At 40.3% G+C, this 20,462-nt stretch overlaps 1 protein-coding gene across 1 annotated transcript in view; it reads right to left on the bottom strand.

The window, feature by feature from the left end:
* Window positions 1–20,462, bottom strand: part of LOC104528242 (CMP-N-acetylneuraminate-beta-1,4-galactoside alpha-2,3-sialyltransferase-like) — a gene marked incomplete at its 3' end in the record, with an annotated part of 106,056 nt that overhangs the window by 64,382 nt on the left and 21,212 nt on the right. Inside the window, exons 2-3 of the mRNA XM_029086007.1 lie at window positions 4,154–4,201; window positions 2,033–2,188 (exon numbers count right to left, since the gene is read on the bottom strand). Coding sequence (XP_028941840.1) covers window positions 2,033–2,188; window positions 4,154–4,201 — 204 coding nt within the window. The remainder of the gene's footprint in view (window positions 1–2,032; window positions 2,189–4,153; window positions 4,202–20,462) is intronic.

Raw genomic sequence — 20,462 nt, 5'->3', positions numbered from 1 at the left:
TTATTTTCTACTTTACAGGATGCAGAAAAATGCAACATAATAAGACCACCCTTCCTTTCCCATCACTACCACATAGCATTAATATAGATAGTCAGAAAGGCAATTTGAGGGAAAAAATCTACACAAAAAACCCAACACACTAGAAACACATTAGTTCCGAACATAAATTAGAACCATTTTCCTCAAACCAAGAACATCTACTAGAGCCTCACAAATTCCATTAATTAACATAATATCTAAACTAATTACCACTAACCTAGGAATCTGGGAAAGATCAGCATTTGTAACTGCAGCCACCTATACTTCCAGATTCTCATTGAGAAAGCCAAAGAACAGCAAGGGATCTTCTGCAGGACATCAATGTTTTTCTCTCATGCTAGGAATCTGTCACTATTCTACCAATTTGATACCTGGCAATTTTAGATGCATTCCTATTCCTGGCCTCCATCCACACCACTCTCCATCCAAAATATAGGAAAGCAGTCCTCAAATTCACTCTGGAGTTGTATTTAGGAGGGCAGACACAGGGTTCTTTTCATCCTTCACAAAATGGTTATCTCAGCATCTTCAGCAGCTGAAGGAAACAGAAAGTTTCCTTCATAGTTCTTACAGCTTCTCCCAGAATGGTTAAGGACTCTAGCACAAGGAATTACTAACAGCAATCTCCTAAAGAAGCACAGATTTAAACTCTCAGATGATTACTCCACTACCATTGTGGACTCGGCATCTGGAAGCATGGTCTTGCACGTGGGCTTTCACAAGCACATGAGCCACAGCCTCTACTCTAAACCAGATTTTTAATGGTCCATTTTCTTTGCCTAAGTCAAGCCAAACTTTTGGTAATGGTTAAGAACTAAATTGAAAAGAAAAAAGCAACAAAGTTAAAATATTCAAACAGTTTGAGCAATACCTAGATAACACTTAGTTGCTTAAGAAGATATGTTAGAACTGTTGCTTTTTAAGCCCACAGTGAGAAAACTTGCTATACAACTGGTGGCCAGTACTGCAATCAAACATGTCTAGCAACAGTGTAAGCCTACAGCCATAAGGTATTTAGAACCTCAATATTTCCAGCAAGTACACTAGCAGATGGGAAAGTTGCACATTCACTGTACTCCTATCCTAATGAGGCTTAGGGAAGAAAAAATTAACTTCCTTGCTCTCAGACACAAAAATAGCAGGGGTATAAATCTGACTTTCAAGGTCCAATGTTTGATTTGCTAGCAACGAAGTAAAACAAAGCAACTAGAGAGGGAAGGAAAAAAAAGAAAAAGGAGTACTAGCTGTCTATGGCAAGTAAATGATATCTAGGTCTCCTCAAACACCCTGTGTCCTGCTTAATGTTTCCCAAGTTCAGGGCATGACAGCCTCCTTTCTGAAATGGTTTCAGCTGAAACACTGGCCTAGACATCACATCAAACATTTATCTTTGCTGCTCAAACTTTATCTTTCAAGGGAAGGGGCAGTCATGAAGAGAGTCACAAAAACATCTGGAATTGTGAAGGCCAGACCATAGTGTGAAGCTCAGACAGTTCAGTCTCACTCCAATATTTGATTCTCCTGCCCTGTAGGCTCATAATCTTCTGTGAAGCAGTACTTTAAGGCTCCATAGCTGGATGATCTTCTGAACGCTCAGTTCAGAAAGTTTATCCAGAATAACCCAGAGAGCGTCATTAATCTGAGATGCCTAAAGAGAGATTTCCAGCCCACCTGAAAACAGAGATCTGCATGTGGGACAAAGAGTTAAGGGGAAACCCAAGATAAGGACAGTCAATTCAAATAAAACACAGAAGCTGCAGCAAGACATTGCCCTTCACATGGCACAAATAACAATTACAAAAGAGCAATTCTAAGAAGTTGTTTAATATGCAAATATAAACCAATGAGTACTAATTTTAAGCAGCATGAAATCTTAACAGGGAGACTATTATTCACAGCTGTTTAACTCTGACTAACAAAGAAAAAGGTATACGTATTTTTATGTTTCAAAGTATGTAACTTTAGTCCCTTCTTACCCAACCTGAAACATCACCTACTAGGAATGGCTGGGCCTGGAGCTGCCATTGTTTCTTTGGATTCTTTCTGGGTTCTGTCTTTTCCTGGGTCTGCAGCAAGGTGAGATGGGATGGACAGCGGAAGCGCAATAGCCACAGTTTTTCTCTCTCTCCTTCCTGTTCAACAAGGAAAGCTATCCCTCAGTTGGACAGACATCAGACATCTTGACATCTTATTACACATATCAGTTCAGAGCAAAGTTTGCAGCACAGTGAATGCAAAGTACTAAATACAAAAGCACTAAACACACAGCTGTCAGACATTCCTGAGCCTCCCTTCTCAAATACATGAGGTTTCTTCAATGAAGAAATTCAGTCTTGTTGCAGTGGGAGCGTTTACAGAAGATCAAATTTTACTGTCTTACTCCTAACCAAACCAAGCTTGAGTTGCAGAATACAAGCAGAACAAAGACCAGTGCTTTTAAAAGAGACCCAAACAGTTCGTTGGCTTATATTAGCTTGTCTCCCACCCTCCATATTAACAGAACTCCAAAAGACATGGAGCACTGGAACTCTTTTTCATAACTAGGTTCACCACCCTATTGGTAGTATCAGAACACAACATTTATGATTAACTCCACAGATATCCTGCACTGGAAGCAATCCACAGGGTTAACTTTTCACACCAGTAGGAAGCCAAAATAGTATTAGGAAAAAAACACAAAAATCCATAGTAGGTCATATTTAAAAGTTTTACTCCAGGACAAATTCTGGTCTTAGCTGTACCAACATCAATCCAGCACAACTCCAGCATAGGTATGCCTCAGACATACTCAGCTGTAGTCAAAATATTTCCCTGAATTTCACTCACAGATTTTTTATCTCAAACCTATGTAACCTTCCCCCTACTTCTGCAGACTGAAGAAACCATCACCCAGCTCGGAGGCAGGTAACAACACACTTTGGTTATGACTGATACTAATTAGTAGGAGGGAGTTAATAGAGGGTCTCTTCCCCCTGTAAACACAACAACATATCCATTCTGCACTCAGCATCCTACAGATACTCCCATATCAGACCACGCACCCACAACAGATCCATTTCCAGATAAAACTTTTAAAGAAGATGCAGGGAGAGGAGAAAGCATTTGGGGTGTTGTAAACAAAGCAAGCTACTACCACTAGCTTGGGGGTTAGTAAATTGGAAATCCGTGTTCAAGCTTTGCTGTTAGTGTCAGGCAGGAGACTCTCTTTCAAACTGTGCAGGTAGCAGACAGGTGCTATGTTGGAAGGCAGCATGTTCCCCCTATCAACCTAAGAGGAAAGGCTAGTAAGCAAGACAAAATACAAAACCTTCACTTAGATTATTTTTTATTTTCTGCAAGACAGTAAATACTCCTATCTTTTAAGTGTTAAAGGGTTTTAAGTTATAAGAGTAATTCTTAGCCTTTCTTTTGCACTTCGTGTATCATTATACATACACTGTAAACTGAATTTCATCAAGTAATGTGCTCACTATGGTGTGTCTTGGCTACAGCTCGCACATTATACATAGCCAAATGGATAGTTACTGGCTTTATGAAGTGCCCCCAACACAAAAGAATTTTGGATTTCTGGTTCAGTTTAATTGAAGGTCATGTTCCAAAGGAAATTAGATTGGGCAGGATTTGCCCTGGGGCTCAATAATGCTAGTCAATCTCCACCCAAAAAAAAGTTTGCAGCCCTATTTGTTTAGCTCTTTCGCCTTCTCCTTCCTGGAAGCATTCCTGATGTCTTTCCCCAAATAACTCAACTGTTTGTTTAGCTGAGAAACTCTCCCTAGTAGCATGGAACAGTTTTTCTTCAGCTGGTGAGTGACATCATCTTAATGCCTTTCACATGAGAAAAGAAGCACAAACCGCATCACTAACGCATGTAACGTGCCCAGGTCATCTGCCTTGCTGGGGAATGGAAGGGGTCCCACACGTTAATCCTCGTGTTGCACCAAGACCCTTAATGCTTCCACTGCACTCAGGAAAGGACCTATTTACCCACTTTGGCTAGATGGTTGATTCCCATAAAAATCTGACTCAGTGACCTGCCTCCCAACATGGCTACCATGTCCGATCAAGTAGAAGCCTTGTCACGAGGTGGGAGATAGAGAAGAAGGCAATGTTGTACCTGAGCCTATTGTATGTCCAACGGAGTCAAAGGAAAGAACCACTGAATCTGTAACACAAGAGTACAAGTTCATTTTCCCCTTTTTTCTTAGCACCATTTCTTGCTGTAACATTTTCTTGTTACTTTGCCTAAATAACTCCTCATGGTCCCTTCCGCCAGGAAGGGGAACAACTTCATCAGCCAGACAAAATAACAGACATCTCGCAAAGGCAGAACGCTGGAGTATGCAATAAATCACAATGTCATTACCCTACAAAGTAGCTACAATTTATGGAAAATAATTTCATTTTATGCCTAATAAGCTTGGTCAGTCTTACCAAAACTGAACCATAATATGTTTTTGACTGCTAGGCTGGAGAGCTTTTTCTTATCAAATGTATTATCAATATTTTGACCCCACTTAGGAGACTGGCCTGTTAGGATCAGCACTTCCCTGACAGTTCGCTAAGCCAACTATTTTGTGCTCCTTTCAGTTCTCACCATGTTTTCCACATCTTTACTCACAGGACTGGCTCTGCAGCTGAATGCATTTCAATTTATCAATATCCTTCACCTTTGTACTATACGCAGCACATATGCCAAGTATCAAGAAAATACACTCTCTACTTGGTACCTTTTTATTTTGCCATCTGGGGATCACAATAGCGCTTTGATCCATGATCACGATGACAACTCTTGCTCACCAGTTAATGACCAATACTTTTAGTCACTGTTTCATATGATGGGACATATTTTGAAGCACTTTGCTTCAACTGTGGTTTACAGTTCCTAGTTTTTATACATGCAGCTTGACATTTGGCCATGTAGAAAATCCTTATTGCCAGCTTCCACTTAGCTCACCCCATGATCCAGACCCTTTATCAGTCATTCCTTTTCCTCATATACTATTCCCCCAGCCTAGAACACGTCTGCAAAATTTATCAGTAAAAATATGATACCCTGTTACAAGTGGAACTGAAATATGGTACTAATTCTTTACTGTGAGGGTGGTGAGACACTGGAACAGGTTGCCCAGAGAAGCTGTGGATGCTCCTCCCTGGAAGTGTTCAAGGCCAGGCTGGATGAGGCTTTGAGCAACCTGGTCTAGTGGAAGGTGTCCCTGCTGATGGCAGGGGGGTTGGAACTGGATGATCTTTAAGGTCCTTTCCAACCCAAACCATTCTATGATTCTATGACTATGCTCAATAGTAGGGTTGGGGTTTTTTTTTCCAGTTTTACTGTTACTTGAGACAAATCAACACTTTGGTAGTAAGCCTCCTGGTTTGCCATCCATTTTGATGCCAATCCCAACAGAAGCAGAAAGTCTACTGAATTCTACTCCACCACCAGTGGAGCAGAATTGGGCCCGGAACTTAAAGACAGCTTGAGATGGGTAAAACACAGTAAAGAACAAACCACCATGACAGGATTAATAATTTTATGGAATGATAAGCTTGAAACTGATACAGCAACAGCAGAACTGCCTTACCTCTTCAGCTCAATGGATAAATTCAATCCCTAAAGTTTCTCTTTGCAACTTAGGCCTCAGATGTGATCAACTGAGCACGCATCCTTTGCAGCACCTCAGCAGCTGCCTCGGCACAAGCCCTTAGCAGAAGGCAAAAAGCCCAAGCACAGATTCCGTGAGCTGAGAAGCAGCTAAGCTCCCTCTGCACCACCTTCATTTGGGCAGGCGACAATTGCAGACACTGACAGTTACCATGTTTCAGCTGACAATAACTTGGCATAGGACCAAGCCTTTGGCTTTTCTGTATTCACAGAATGGTTTGGGTTGGAAGGGACCTCAAAGATCATCTAGTTCCAACCCCCAATGATTGTACATCATCCTCAGGCTTATTTTCCAGTTCTTACAAATTCAATAAGAAAGTGCTAATTTTCAAAATAAGCATAGTGAAACTGTTAATTTAACTGGATTTCAAACAATGTAAAAAAAGGCAGGTCTGTGCTGTCCCACAGCCAACACTATGGTAGTAACATTTAAAAAAAAAAAGAAGATAGATATTACTAGGCTCAAAACTTATTCCAATAAAAACAAAAATCCATCTGGACTTAACAACTGTATTTCCTCTTTTGGGAATAAAATTCAGACATCTTTATATCATTCTAAATAGCAAGGGGTTTAATTCATTTTAACTACGTTAAATTCATCTGCCATCAATTAATTCTGAAGTATCTCTGTGGGGTTCTACTTTTAAAAAACTGTTGAGATTTTTATCAATATAAAGTATTGCTTTGTAGTTAATGCCAAATTTAAACGTTTTTCATTTTCCTGCAAAATATTTTGCACTCAAACACTGTGCATGAAATATTAGGACTTATCTAAGAGTGCCTGAAAGGCACTGCAAGCACCAAATTAATACCATTATTGCAGCCCACAAAACCAGTATAATGTTTCATTCCCTTAACTGAGAACATTATCTTCCTCCTATAAACAAAAAATTACAAGCAGAGTAAGCACTTGAGCTCCCTTTTCCAATCTAGTCCTCCACGTGACTATTAGTTTCACAGTTTCAACATCAAATTGACTGTGAATAACCCGTATTACAATCAATTCCCCCTCTGCCCCCGTAAGTAATTTCACAAACCGTGGATCTTTATTAAAACACCGTTTATTTCTGGCATTGACACTTCAAAAAGGAAAAAGCTATAAACTTGAAAAAGGCAGAGAGGATAATCTTGTGTCACACCTCCTCCACCCAGACAGCTATTCACGTTCAGCCAAATTCAGAGCTACAGGTTATGTTTGTCAGAAGCTGATGGAGATGAGCATTTCTTTGAGGTAAGTCTTATTTGCAAATACACCGAGTCCTACTTCACAAACAGAAGAAAAGTTTCTTTGCTTCTAACTTCAAATCTCTTCCCATCATCACTCAGTTCAAAATCCTCTTGGCTTTCTAAACTACTTTTTCCAGAGACAAAGTGGCTGCTCAGTCTGTGCCAAGTGCTTTCCCCCAAGCCCCTCTCCACTCTACCTTTCAAAGCAATCTTCAAAGTTTCTTTCAAAACTTAATAAGACACAATGTAAACCACACCCACTTACACCTGCCCTTGCTTTAGGTGTCAGAAAGTGTTTACATCTGAAGGAACAGTTACTAACCTTTCAGCTATCTGCTTTCATAAAGCAGCTTAAGTGTTTTTCTCTTGCTTTCTTAACTGAAGAGCAGCCTTTATGCCCAAATCATGAGATCCGACACTCAATAACGTGCCAACGTGCACAGCTTATGGCTGCACACACCACAGTGCCAGCCTTTTACATCTGTTTTCATGTTAGCTACAATCATTTTTTTCAGTGGCTACAGCAGTTTAAAAAAAAAACAAAAACAAAAACAAACAAACAAACAAAAAACCCAACAAACCCTAAAAAAACCCCCAAAACCCAAGATACTGCAAAACCCAAATGCAATTCTGGATCTGATCCAATCCACCAGAAGCAGCAAAGACAGCAGAAACACTCACTTATTTAGGAGGCATTCAATATGAGGAATAACAACATCTGCGACCTCACCAGCCAGACTGCAAAGTTGCTTTGGGTCACTTTGTGTCAACTTTGGGTCAAAGTTGCACTGGGACCTGTGCTCTGGGTCACCTTCCTCTCCGACCCACCATCCAGCTAAAGCATCAAAAATTGGACCAACATATGAATCTGCTCCATCATCCCCCAAAACAGTGCTGTGCAGGGCTACCTGAATATGCTCCACCACAGCCCTTCTGGAGGGTGGAGGAGAGCTCACTGCTGTAGGACAAACACAAGGATCCCATTTCCTTCAGGAACCAGGAGCTCCAAGATAGACTGTGCAGAGACATTCAGTGCTGCTCTGGGAACAAATTTAAACTCTGTTGCAACCATGCTTCATGCTGGACAGAGATGAACTTGGCTTTGCAGAAACACAATAGCCCACCAGCACTTTGGCTACTGTTGAGCAGCGCTCCCATGGTATCAAGTTTGTCTCTCCCGCATTCCTCCCTCACCAGTAAGCTGGGAGTGGGCAAGATCTTGGGAGGGGACATTGCCAGGACAGCTGACCCAAACTGACTAAAGGAATACTCCATACCACATTATGTCTGCTCAATAATAAAACCTAAGAGAAAGCAGGGGGGAACACTCATTTAAGGACATGGACCTGTTAGAACAAGTCCAGAGGAGGCCACGAGGATGATCTGAGGGCTGGAGCAGCTCTGCTATGAGGACAGGCTGAGAGAGTTGGGGCTGTTCAGCCTGGAGAAGAGAAGGCTCTGGGGAGACCTTCTAGCAGCCTTCCAGTACCTATGGGAAGGCTGGGGAGGAACTTTTTTCAAGGGCAGGTAGTGATAGAACAAGGGGTAATGGCTTCAAACTGGAAGAGGAGAGATTTAGATTAGATATTAGGAATAAATTTTCACTGTGAGGGTGGTGAGACACTGAAACAGGTTGCCCAGAGAAGCTCTGGCTGTTCCTCCCTGGAAGTGTTCAAGGCCAGGCTGGATGAGGCTTTGAACAACTTGGTCTAGTGGAAGGTGTCTCTGCTGATGGCAGGGGGGTTGGAACTAGATGATCTTTAAGGTCCCTTCCAACCCAAACCATTCTATGACTCTGAGATTACTATGATGTTTTTCTTCCAGAGCAACCACTACATGTACTGAAGTCCTGCTTCCCGTGAAATGGCTGGACATCACCTGCTGATGGGAAGTAGAAAATAAATCTTTTGTTTTCCTTTGCTTCCACACATGGCTTTTGCTTTATTAAACTGCCTTTATCTTGATCCACAAGGTGGTTTTTTTCCATCTTATTTTGTCTTCCCACACCACCCTGCTGAGGGTGGGAGTGATAGAACAGCTTGGTGAGCATCTGGCATCCAGCCAAGATCAACCCACCACAGCTATCTATCTTGTGTACCTTAGGTCTAGGCCTTTCTGGACACCAGGTAACTATTTAACTGCTATTCCTTACAGACTGCCACATCTTTCTACTGCTCTAGTCTCTGAACAGAAAAATAAATGAAAATTTGGGTCCTCAGAAAGGAGCGATGATCCTGACCAACAAACTGCAGATTTGTAGAGACAAAGAAAAACAAGGCTGTGTTGGAAAACATCTTAAATGTCACACTCCAAGAAAGAGATATGGACACCACAAGATAAACATTTAATATCATCCATAGGTACTGCACTCAAGAGATGTGTGGAAACAGCCCAATTGTGTCAAGTTCCTGAAGTCACCTAAGAGCAAATACATGAACCAATTTCCAATGCAAACACTTTCCTTGCTTTGATTTAATTATTGATGAAAATGCAATATACAAACTGAAAACAAGCAGTGGCAACACAGAATGAGAACAGCAAATATAATCCACATTTAATCAAGAACTGTATATAATGTTTACTTAGGTGCTGTTTCAGAATTTCAGTTAAGACTTTTACATTAAGTCCCTCTGAGAAGCCATTAACTTCTTTTGCTTTTTACAGATTCTCCCTACATGTATTTGTAGGTATATCTCATCCTACTGGAAACCAAAGAAGCTGAACCAATAACTTTTTTCACTTAGGTGCTGTTTCAGAATTTCAGTGAAGACTTTTACATTAAGTCCCTCTGAGAAGCCATTAACTTCTTTTGCTTTTCTTCTTTTGCATTCTCCCTGCATGTATTTGTAGGTATATCTCATCCTACTGGAAACCAAAGAAGCTGAACCAATAACTTTTTTCATCTTTTTTTAAAAAAACAAAACAAAACAAAAACAAACCAAACCCCCCCCCCCACAAAAAAACCCCAACCAAAAAACAGACTTTAGCAATAAACCAACTTCCCCAGGAAAAAAATAAAAATAAAAATAAAAAATGAAAAAAAAGATTGTGTGCTGCTTTGGAAGTGGTCCTGAGAAACCACAAACCATCAGTCCCACAGGAGTTATGCAAGTTTAATAATAAAGGCTTAACACAGCCTCAATACCGCATACTATTACAGTAATACGCTCCACAGACCACGCCAAACGGGGAATACAATAACACATTGCAACATAAGGCTGTAATGTGGCACATCCTCATACAGAGACTCGAGCTCTGAGGTTTGCTTTGCTTTCTTGTATGCACGTCACTGTTAACTTTCTCACTGCATGCTCCTGCTCTCCAGATATGGTGACGAACTCTACAGAACTGAAACCTTTATTTAATAACATTTAACGTAATTTCTACCTCCAGAGCTTGATCAGAGACAAGATATCCTGCAGAACTCCATCACCTGCCCTGGGGACAGCAACTGCAGTAACAACATTAAAGAATAAAATTCTGATTCAGAGTCAGAATGAAAATAAAGATTTTAGGTGCTGCTTTTTTACCACAGAATTAGATGCCCATTTATAAAGAAAAGGGTCTGTCATCCATCCCTTTTTTAGCTGACTACTGAAAAGGATTGGATCAAACACCGCAAGAGCTATTAAAATTTATTTTCTATTCGAGATCAATATTCTATAACACAACATATACCAGAGAAGGAACACTTACTGCACAAAACTCTTCATAACTTAGTGATGAAAAGGCCAGGAATAACCAAAACTGTCCTTACGTGTCATCTTGTCAGAAAATGAAGCTCACAAAAGCAGTGCCACTCTCAGAAAACATGCTACTGTTGGGATTCATTTGGCAAGAAGATCTGTCACAGAACATCCCCTGACCCAAAGAAAAAATATTTTGGAAAAAAACCCATTCTTATCATGACTACACAACATTCCAGATAATTCTTATTCTTCTTCAATCCAAGGAATTGAAGGGAACTAAATAATTTCAGTTCTATTTCACAGAGACCTCACTTAGATACCTAAAGCATGGACATCCTTCCTCAGATTTGGTAAAACACAACAACTGCCTGCACTTATAAATAACTTGACAGGGCATCCTCCACTTCCTAATGCTTTGTTTTACTTGCTGATGACAGATTTAGGGAAAGGTTAAGTAATTTCTTTCACTCTAATGATAAATGCCATCCTACTAATTTATGAAGTATCTTACTTTTGCATTAATGTTATGTTCCCCCCGCTACCCACTTTTTTCCACTTTACTAAGCTCTTTTTTCTATATTACAATAGATTTTCCTACTTCTCCACCTTTTTCTGACAGAGTGAGATGGCTCTGTGTTAAGAACACTGGTCACTACAAGAACATCTTCCCGTATCACAGCCTCAAGGATACTCCGAGTTACTCACAGTCTTTATTCAAAACTCAAGACACTAATTATGACATCTCCTATGCATCACTTCACACAGAGTCAGTGAAGGTCTGAGGAAACATATTTAAGACCACTGTCACTAGCAATCTCAGCTCCTACATACATATTCTGTGAAAAACAATCAGTAGTGTTCCCACACTTAGACACCACAAAAAGTTACAATCTCAAGTGTATCGTTGGAGTAGCATTATTCTAACATTTTCAATATCTAAGATGAGGAATATAAAAAGACAACACACACAGAGAGCACAGGCACACTTCCTAACCACAGATGTGCAAGCTAACAGCAGTAAATACAGGGACTGCAAGTTTTGGCAAGCAAACCATATGAAGAGCTTCAGTCTGGTGCTGTCTGCAACTGATCGGAGATCCAGGTTCAAAGTTCAAACTTATTCCCTTTACAGGAAAGGAAAAGTCACTCAGCAACAGGACACATCTTCAGCAACAGGAAACATCTGATTGTAAAGAACACTTCCAATAAACCCTGGATTTTCTGCTTCAATAAACTGTCTTAAAACAAGGCTGCACTCCAGTGTTTCTGTTGCACTAAACTTGAATGCCTGTCCCGTGTGCTACCTGCCTGTATCTGTATCGGTGCAGAGATATGGGAATGGGCTGGTGCTTGTTTCATACAATGTACCTGTGGGGGAAGATTCGCCCTCATTGCAGAACGCATTTCACTGCAAAATACCATAAGAATGAAAAAATTCCATTCTGATCTAAATATTCATTCAATTATGCACTGTACAAAGTTGAAAAGTTTCTACATTGTTGCTCTAGCCAGCACCTCTTTAAATACTACTCTTATTTATACAGTATTAACTTTTTAATCATACAGTACTGAAGCTGGCCATGCAGGTTCTCTCTCCATTTCTGTGGCTGACCAAACAGACCTTTTTTATTGACAGATGACTTCCCAGCCAAGCTTAGAGCTGAACATGAATTCCTTGGCCATCCACTCTGCCTGGACACCACGTTCCCATTTTTGCTTCAGCCTGGAGGCAGGCAGTTTCCACACAGAGAAACTGGACGCAGAGTGACAAGGCTCACGCACAAGCTCTGCTCCAGGGAGCGCAGACACAGCTGGTTCTGAGCTCGTCTCTGCAAACTCACGGCCAAACTCAAGCACAGCCAACATGGGTAATCTTGCTATAAGCTGTGCAACCCTGAACAAGTCCTTTCATGAAATTAGGTGTTTCTCATCCATAAAAATAAGCAATCTGCTTTTCTCCAAAGACCCTTAGGAAAAAAGGCTTGAGATCTAAGAATGGATATAGTTAAGTATTGCTACTTGCCTCAGTTTTTATGTGGCATCAAGATCTACTGGTTCCATTGTAAACTGCAAAGTAATTCCCTATCAGCTTTCAACTTCCTGTCATTTAATTGAAACTACAACTCTCTGTTATATAGAACTTGAAAGACGTTGTAATACTTAGTGAATTTTATGAATTTCATGGAACCTAACCTAGTTTTACTCTCGCTGTTGTGTGCATCACTCCTTTTCCATCAGGACATTCGTAATGAAGTGGCAAATTAACCAGGCAAGAAACAATGCTCACGTTCTGAACAGATGTATTTTTAAAATGCTCTGAGCACGCCAATTTTCTTTATTCTGCAATGAATGAACTGAATGAAAAGATGTGGTGCCCTGCGCCAGCTGGCAAGTGCTTCAGAAGGATATTACATTGCCATTGTCTTCAGCAATGCCCAAACAACTGTTTGCTAGCAGGAAGGATCGGTATGTTTGGCTCGTAAGATCAGTATTTATTTGGATCTACTACATAACTTCGCAGTGCTGTGACCAACAAATCTCTGGGCACAAGGACAATGTGGTGCTTCTCTCTGAGCACCCAGCACATGTAGCTCCCTGGTGTCCATCCCAGCCCCCTATTCCATGGGAAGGCCAACAGCACTGGCCTCTCAGGCTGCTCGTTCCAGAAGCGATGGACAAATAGTACCCAAATGCAAAGGAGAAGGGGAGATCAACGTGCTGAAGAAGTTCGATGAAAATACCCTTGGCTTTGAGGAACGTAACTGCAGAGAAGGTACAGATCCACCATAAGTCACAAAAACAAACAGATCAAACTGCACCAATAAAGCTGATATCCAGTAAGTTTTTCCTTTGACAGTGAGAGATCCTTTAGTTAATTCCAAGCAGATTGTCAGTATTTTAAGAAGCTCATGTCATCCTAAGCCAAGTGTCATATTTTGGTTTCAATTATTACTGTAGCACCAAGAAGTCAGCCATGCAGTCAAATTCCATAGAGGAACATGCAACAAATTACAAATCAATAAAACTTCTTTCTTTTAAACTTACAATCCATGTGCAAGACAGAAAATGGATATTGGCAGCTGGGGAATTACACAGGAACAAATGTGAAAATGTGAGTCAGTCGGGTAGTACCAGCTCAGTACAAGAACATTCTCCTGAGCACCAGTGGTAGCACCAGTCTTTAATCAAAGCAGTAAGTAGTAAAACTGTATTTAGTTTCTGAATAAAAGATCACTCTTTTCATCAAGAAATACAGTATTGTGCACTCAAATTTAAAGCTCTTGCTTTAGGTTCAGAATACCTTTCTTCTTCTGAACATATACCTCCAGGTATTATTTCAAAATTATGAATTTTTCAACACATTCATTTTAAAAGGGTCACTACTAGTGCTTCTGAGATAATTTCAGTAACAAAACAAAACTTCAGCTGTCTTCATAATTAAAATCAACAGCAAACCTGTACATTGGATATATCGGGGGGACAGGGAAAGCTGTATTTAGACTTACCTGGGTATGGCTGTTGGATCCAACTATTAGGAATATTTAGAGGATAGACCAATTGAACCACTGACATGACTTAAGACAGAAAACTACCAAATCAAAGGTGAATATAATTAATCTATGTGGAATGTGTCTAATAATCATAGCACAGCCATTATTAAGTTCAAACAAGAATACTGGACAGGAGGGTTACAGATCACACAAATTTTTATTTTTAATTAAAGCACCTAACAACACCCATTTGTACATAAACCCTTGAAAAATACTTCACTAAGTCATTTGTAAACTAAGGGCCAGACTTAAAACATTTTGGTGATGCTAAGCAGATATAAACAAAAATTAGTTGACCAATGTTCTTTTGCTGCTTTCAGTCACGCTCCAAAACATGCAAATTGTTCTTAAAGTATTTTTAAGCTAATAATGTTTGTTTATTCCAATCATTAGGAAAATGCCAATAGCACACTTCCTTTCTTGCTCACATGTGTAATTTTCACATAACTTTTGGAACACCAAACAACGTCCATAACAAAAATCTCTCAAAACATTCAAGCATTATTGCTCTTTACTACATGCTAGCAGCTTGAAATTATGAAGAAAGCAAAATACGCTTAAATTTGTCCCTAAAAAGAAAGTTCCATTTCAAACTAAAGAAACATACACTAAGATTTCTTGATTACAAGTTTATTGCACAGCACTGCACAATGAAAATTAATTCTGTATGTTCATAGTACAAACAAAAATACATATTGCTACCTTAGGTATTATAAAATACAAAGAGTTCATAATCAGAAATAAGTTACTTCACTCTTGTATTAAAAATGGATAGCGGATGTAAAGCTGGACATGAGCCAGCAACGTGCGCTCACAGCCCAGAGGCAACTAGTATCCTGGTATGGAGGGAGGTGATTCTGTCCCTCTACTCCAGTCTGGTGAGACCCCACCTGCAGTGCTGCATCAGCTCTGGAGCTCTCTGCACAAGACACACATGGACCTGTTGGAGCAGGTCCAGATGAGGCTACAAAAATGATCAGAGGAATGGAGCACCCCTGCTATGAAGAAAGGCTGAGACAGTTGGGGTTGCTCAGCCTGGAGAAGAAAAGGCTCCAAGAAGACCTTATTGCACTTTTCAATGCTTAAAGTGGGCCTGTAAGAAAGATGGGGACAAATTTTTTAGCAGGGCCTGTTGTGATAGGACAAGGGGTAATGGTTTTAAACTAAAAGAGGGGAGATTTAGACTAGATAAAGAGAAGAAATTTTTTACAATGAGGGTGGTGAAACCCTGGCCCAGGTTTCCCAGAGAGGTGGTACAAGCCCCATCCCTGGAAACATCCAAGGTCTAGTAGGACAGGGCTCTGAGCAACCTGATCTTCTTGAATATGTCCCTGCTCAGTGCAGGGAGTTTGGGCTAGATGGCCTTTAAAGGTCCCTTCCAACCCAAATTATTCCACGGCATGGGCTTTTAACCTTAACAAAGCACAGTAAGAACTGTGCTAGTGACAGTGTCTTAATACACTCACACAGCTGTCAGAGCGCTCTGGAAGGTTGCTGCACATTATCTTTTGTTTTATATAAATAAAGATATCTACATGCAATTAATGGCTCCTATGACAACAACTATTTTAATAGCCTGGTCTTGTTTTTATGCCTACTAGAGTCATTCAATCACTTTTCTTTCCCTCTTCTTAGTATGGAAAAAAACCTTTTTCTCTGTGTTGGTTTTTCCAAACTAGCTCTCAGAAGCCTCTCCTTCCTCAAAAGCAGAAATAAAATACTTCCCCATCAGGAAACTCACATTCTTGAGTTTGTTTGAAAATGATCTACTACTTATGATATTAAGCCAGTGGAGAAAAACCTCCCAAAACCTTAAAGCACACAACAACTGGCCCAGCTGCAAGAGTAACTGCCAACAAGTTCATATGTACAGCTTTATAGTGACACTTCTCATGTCTCCAGTGTCTGCCCAGAACACTGCCAAATGACAGGAAGGAGTAAGGTACAAGAAAAGTGTATGAGCATAAAACATCTGAATATAAGTGCTTTACAGCCATCTTCTCTAGAAAATGGCAATATTCTATTTTCTTTTGCATTACAAGGACCCAGACCATTTATTAACATGAAAGGTGATACTGAACAGAAAGCCTGTTGGATCCATTTTTCACTCAGGCTTTTTGTAGTTTGGGGCCAGGGGAAAGTTTAGGGTTTTTGTTTGGTTTTTTTAACCGCATTGCCACAACTGATTCCAATATCTGAAGAGGTTTCTGGCCCATCAAATCCTAAAACTCATTAAGTTTCCAAAACATGCCCTAAAATTTGGATTTGAGACACCTTCACAGTACATTATTTTATAGGCAGTAGATGTATACCGAGAGATATCGAGCATACATGTATGTATTTTCAAAGCCAAATGTCCTGAAGAGCAGCTTGTGTGCCTCTAGCTTGTCTTCACCTACCAGCCACACTAACTGGTCCTGCAAAGGGCGTTATATCTACTCAAAAGCCTTGCACCGTCCTAAACCAGACAAACATTGACACGTGCAAATATGAAATAAAGATGTTACAGAAGTCATCTGTGCATCCTAGAGGGATGCAAAAAACAAATGCTATTCTCTTCCCAGAGTATCTGCTTGACTATGAAAGCTCCCATACTCAGATGAAAAAAAAACAAACAAAAAAAGCCCCCCCTAAAACAAAGCACCAAAACCACAGGAACTTTGAACAGTGCACAAAGAGATTCTCATTTCCTATTAATTTCTTTTAAAGAAGTGTTTTATTTGAAGGCAATATTATTGGTTCATCAAAACATAAGAAAAAACCCAGAGATGGACTAAATACTGTCAGTACTGCCTCATTTCCACATGCAGAAATTGGTGGACAATGAAAAACATTCAAATAGCAGCAGCAGCAGAAGCGGAAGCTGATCATCACACCACCCAGCCCCTCAACAAATACAGCTGGAGACAATCTAAAGAAAAAGTGTTCCTCCTATCACATCACATACAAAAATACAATGAATCCCTTTAAATTAGCACTTGTCAGAGAAACAAGCCAGTGAGAAAAACTTCAAGGCACCCAGAAGGTCAAATACTAAGAAACATTGGTTACAGTCTAGGATCAGTAGAATTAAACTGCTGAGCACTTGACTAAATCGTCTGACAAAGCAAGCAAGCCTGCTTTTAAAAAAAGAACTCATAGCGTAGTTTGAAGTCAGCAGTGGCTAAAAGCACAACCAAGCTGCCACTTTGCCAGGGGGGGAAGGACTAAAAAGAGCCCAGACTCACTTCCAGCTTCAAGAACATTTACTGTCCAAGGATAAATTATATTGAGAAGGTCCTTGTCTGTCAGAAATAAAGCTTACAGTGATACAAAGCTCACATGCAAAATGGAAAGAGGCAGTAAATTAGCAGAGAACTGGCATGCAGATAAGCAGTGTGACCAGGCTCATCTGCTACACTGCATCTGAAAACCTTGAGTGGCTTTATTTGTCACAAATAAATGTCACAAATAAGCCACAAAGTCTCTTACATATTTGCAACATGCAAACATAATAGATAATATTATTATTATCGTTAGCTGGAACAATATTGAAGGAAATAAACGAAAATTTAAGCTCACTAGAAAGGTAATTATTGATGCAGCTCCTTTTGTTTGGTCACATTCATTCACACACTTTTCTTCACATCTTTCTAAAACAAAGAGTAGAAATTTCAAGCCTCAAATGATCAGATCTGCCACAATGCAGCGATCTATGTTGTTCAGTCATGCCTCTGAAAAACCCACCTTAGCTTTGGCTCTTTAGAGTGGCCACGTAGTGTTTCAGAGGACTTGCAGTCTCTGAAAAACAAACACTGCTCCAAAAACATAAAACAAAAAACACCCCAGATCAGTGGGCTGTTTTAATCAAAATATCGAGACAAGGCAGCAGCTTGCTTAAGAACAGTAATTTAGCATCCAGCATCACTGAGACATCAAATGGTTTTGATGAAGTTCACATGAAACTACCAACTCTACTTCACCAAAAGCTGGAACTTCAGAAACTGAGAGCTGCCAAGAGCAACTCCCATTCTTAAATTAATTCAATTTCCACAAAGAAAACCTACTGTAATCTCAGAAAGACAAACCTTCCACAGCACTCCATGACAGAAGTCATTCCTTATTAGCATTTCCAGCCACCTGCTGAAGCATGCTCCCAGCCAGGATTTCACAGGCTCACTGGGATTCACAAATTTTAGAGTTTCACCATTTCTGGATTACTCCACTAGCAGAGCTCCTTATAAAAAGCAACAGTCATTTTATTAACCTTACTCTAAAACAGCTGCCTCATCTAACACAACTTCACTTGACTGGCAAAAAAAAAAAATCCAACAGCTTGATGCTGGCATGTCTGGGATCAATTCAGAAATGGAAAATGGCCTCTTCTTGGTTTGTGACAAGCCATCAATGTAGCAACTTTTTGGCCACAAGTCTGACTGTGAAATTGCCTGCACAACAGAACAGATGACAGGGAAAGGGAGAAAAGGATTAAGTGAAGGGAAACAGCAGAGTGGGGCATTCTACAAATAAAGAATTTTGCAGAAGCCTGGGACACCAGTTCACAAAACACAAAGGACTGCTGGTCATTCAGAGAAAGCAAACCCTATGTTTCTAATTAAGCTACTGGTTTTTAAAGTTAGGGCTTGGTTGTTGGGGAAGGGGTTCTTTTAGTTTTGTGAGGTTTTTAAACTTTAATAAAAGAGCATCTTTCTCAGGCTGGATAACCTTGACATTCTTTCTAAACCACACAAAACCAAACATGCCCACTAATTCTCCCAAAGCAAATCAAGCGATGGCAACACTAACCATCGTAGATGCTATTCAGTGCAATACACAAACCTGAGCATCAAGGCCAAGGACTCCATATGGAGAAATGTGAGCCAAAAGCAGGATTTAGGGCCAACTTCAAAATTGCACATATGGAAGAGAACTGCAACAACCTTAAGATCCTCACTGCATCCAAGTAGGCAGTTATCACCAGCTCCAGGCCCACAGACACTTGAGAGAAGGAAATGAGATTTATCAGTTGCAGCAGACCACTTTCCCACAGCTGGTTTTAATTAAGCTAATTTGGTGGTAGTGACTAACAGCCAGCAGAGCCCCCTCAAATCACTTTGCAAGACTTTTTGCCAGCACTTCACCATCTGTGCTGACCAGGAGTACTGGATGCTAACTAGGATGTCATTCTGCAATTGTGTCTGTGGTGCTGCATTTAAGAGTGGTGTATCCACTCCCCTTAAACACCAGCTGGTACAGTCACTGCTTACAGGTAATCAGGTGTGGGGAGAAGATGCAGAACTTGCAGAAAGGTACTGGACAAAGTCCACTGAGAAAACCACTCCTGAAAAGGCAGCTGGATTGCTTGCCAGAATCCCATTATACTTTGGCCATATACATGCTACATGAAACTTATTAATGACCATGTGGACATTGAACAGATTTTGGAGCTGTAAGAACCAGAACAGTCTATGTAATTCCGAGGCCAGCTACGCAGTCAACTCCTCTAGGCAAGTTTTTCTTTTGTTGATACATACAGGATAGGATAGCTCTAACCATGATCTCAGAACAACCCAGGGCATGGCTAGACTGTGCAAATTTAAGCCCCATTTCCAGGCAAACATAAGGGGATGGAAATGGGTCTAGCAAGGGAGTATTTTTAGCAACATCTAACCAGATGGAAGTTTTTCTAATGTAAATCCATGTCCAGCAATCAGAATCAGAGACTAACAGCATCAGTACCAGCATTGGCATATAAGACTTACACACATAAAGAAAACAAGGGTTAAGGTTGAAACTCAAAGAACATGAGTGATGTTTCAAAACACATCAGTGCTAGCAGTGCTTCCTGTACCCAAAGCCTAAAAGCACACCAATATCCTTCTATCCTCTCCTCCTCCACCTTAGCTCTACCCCTACCAGACATATCTCTTCTGTTTTCTGCTCCCAACTGACTCCATCACTAAAAGCTACCCTACCCTTCCAGAAACATGCAGAAGAATGAAGACAGATTGGGCAAACAATTATTGAGGATCTATGAATAAATTTACTTAAAAAAAAACACGTGGACAAACTATAATGAAAGGCAGACTCAGCAGCTGAAGAATTTGGGGCTTCATGAGTTTGCTACTACATCTACTATATCTTATACCTTCAAGGGGTCTTTTCTGACATTATGGCTTAAATCACTCTGCCAAGTGGAAAACTTTACTTGCAAAGCAGTACTTTTTGCCAGCATACTATAAAACAAACCCATACCAGGATTTCCAACAGTGTAAGTACGTTACACAGCAGTTAGAATCCAGCAGTGACCAAACT

The sequence above is a fragment of the Antrostomus carolinensis genome, unplaced genomic scaffold (assembly GCF_000700745.2).
Source record: "Antrostomus carolinensis isolate BGI_N321 unplaced genomic scaffold, ASM70074v2 scaffold16487, whole genome shotgun sequence".
NCBI lineage: Eukaryota > Metazoa > Chordata > Aves > Caprimulgiformes > Caprimulgidae > Antrostomus > Antrostomus carolinensis.
This window is presented reverse-complemented; position numbering and strand designations above follow the sequence as displayed.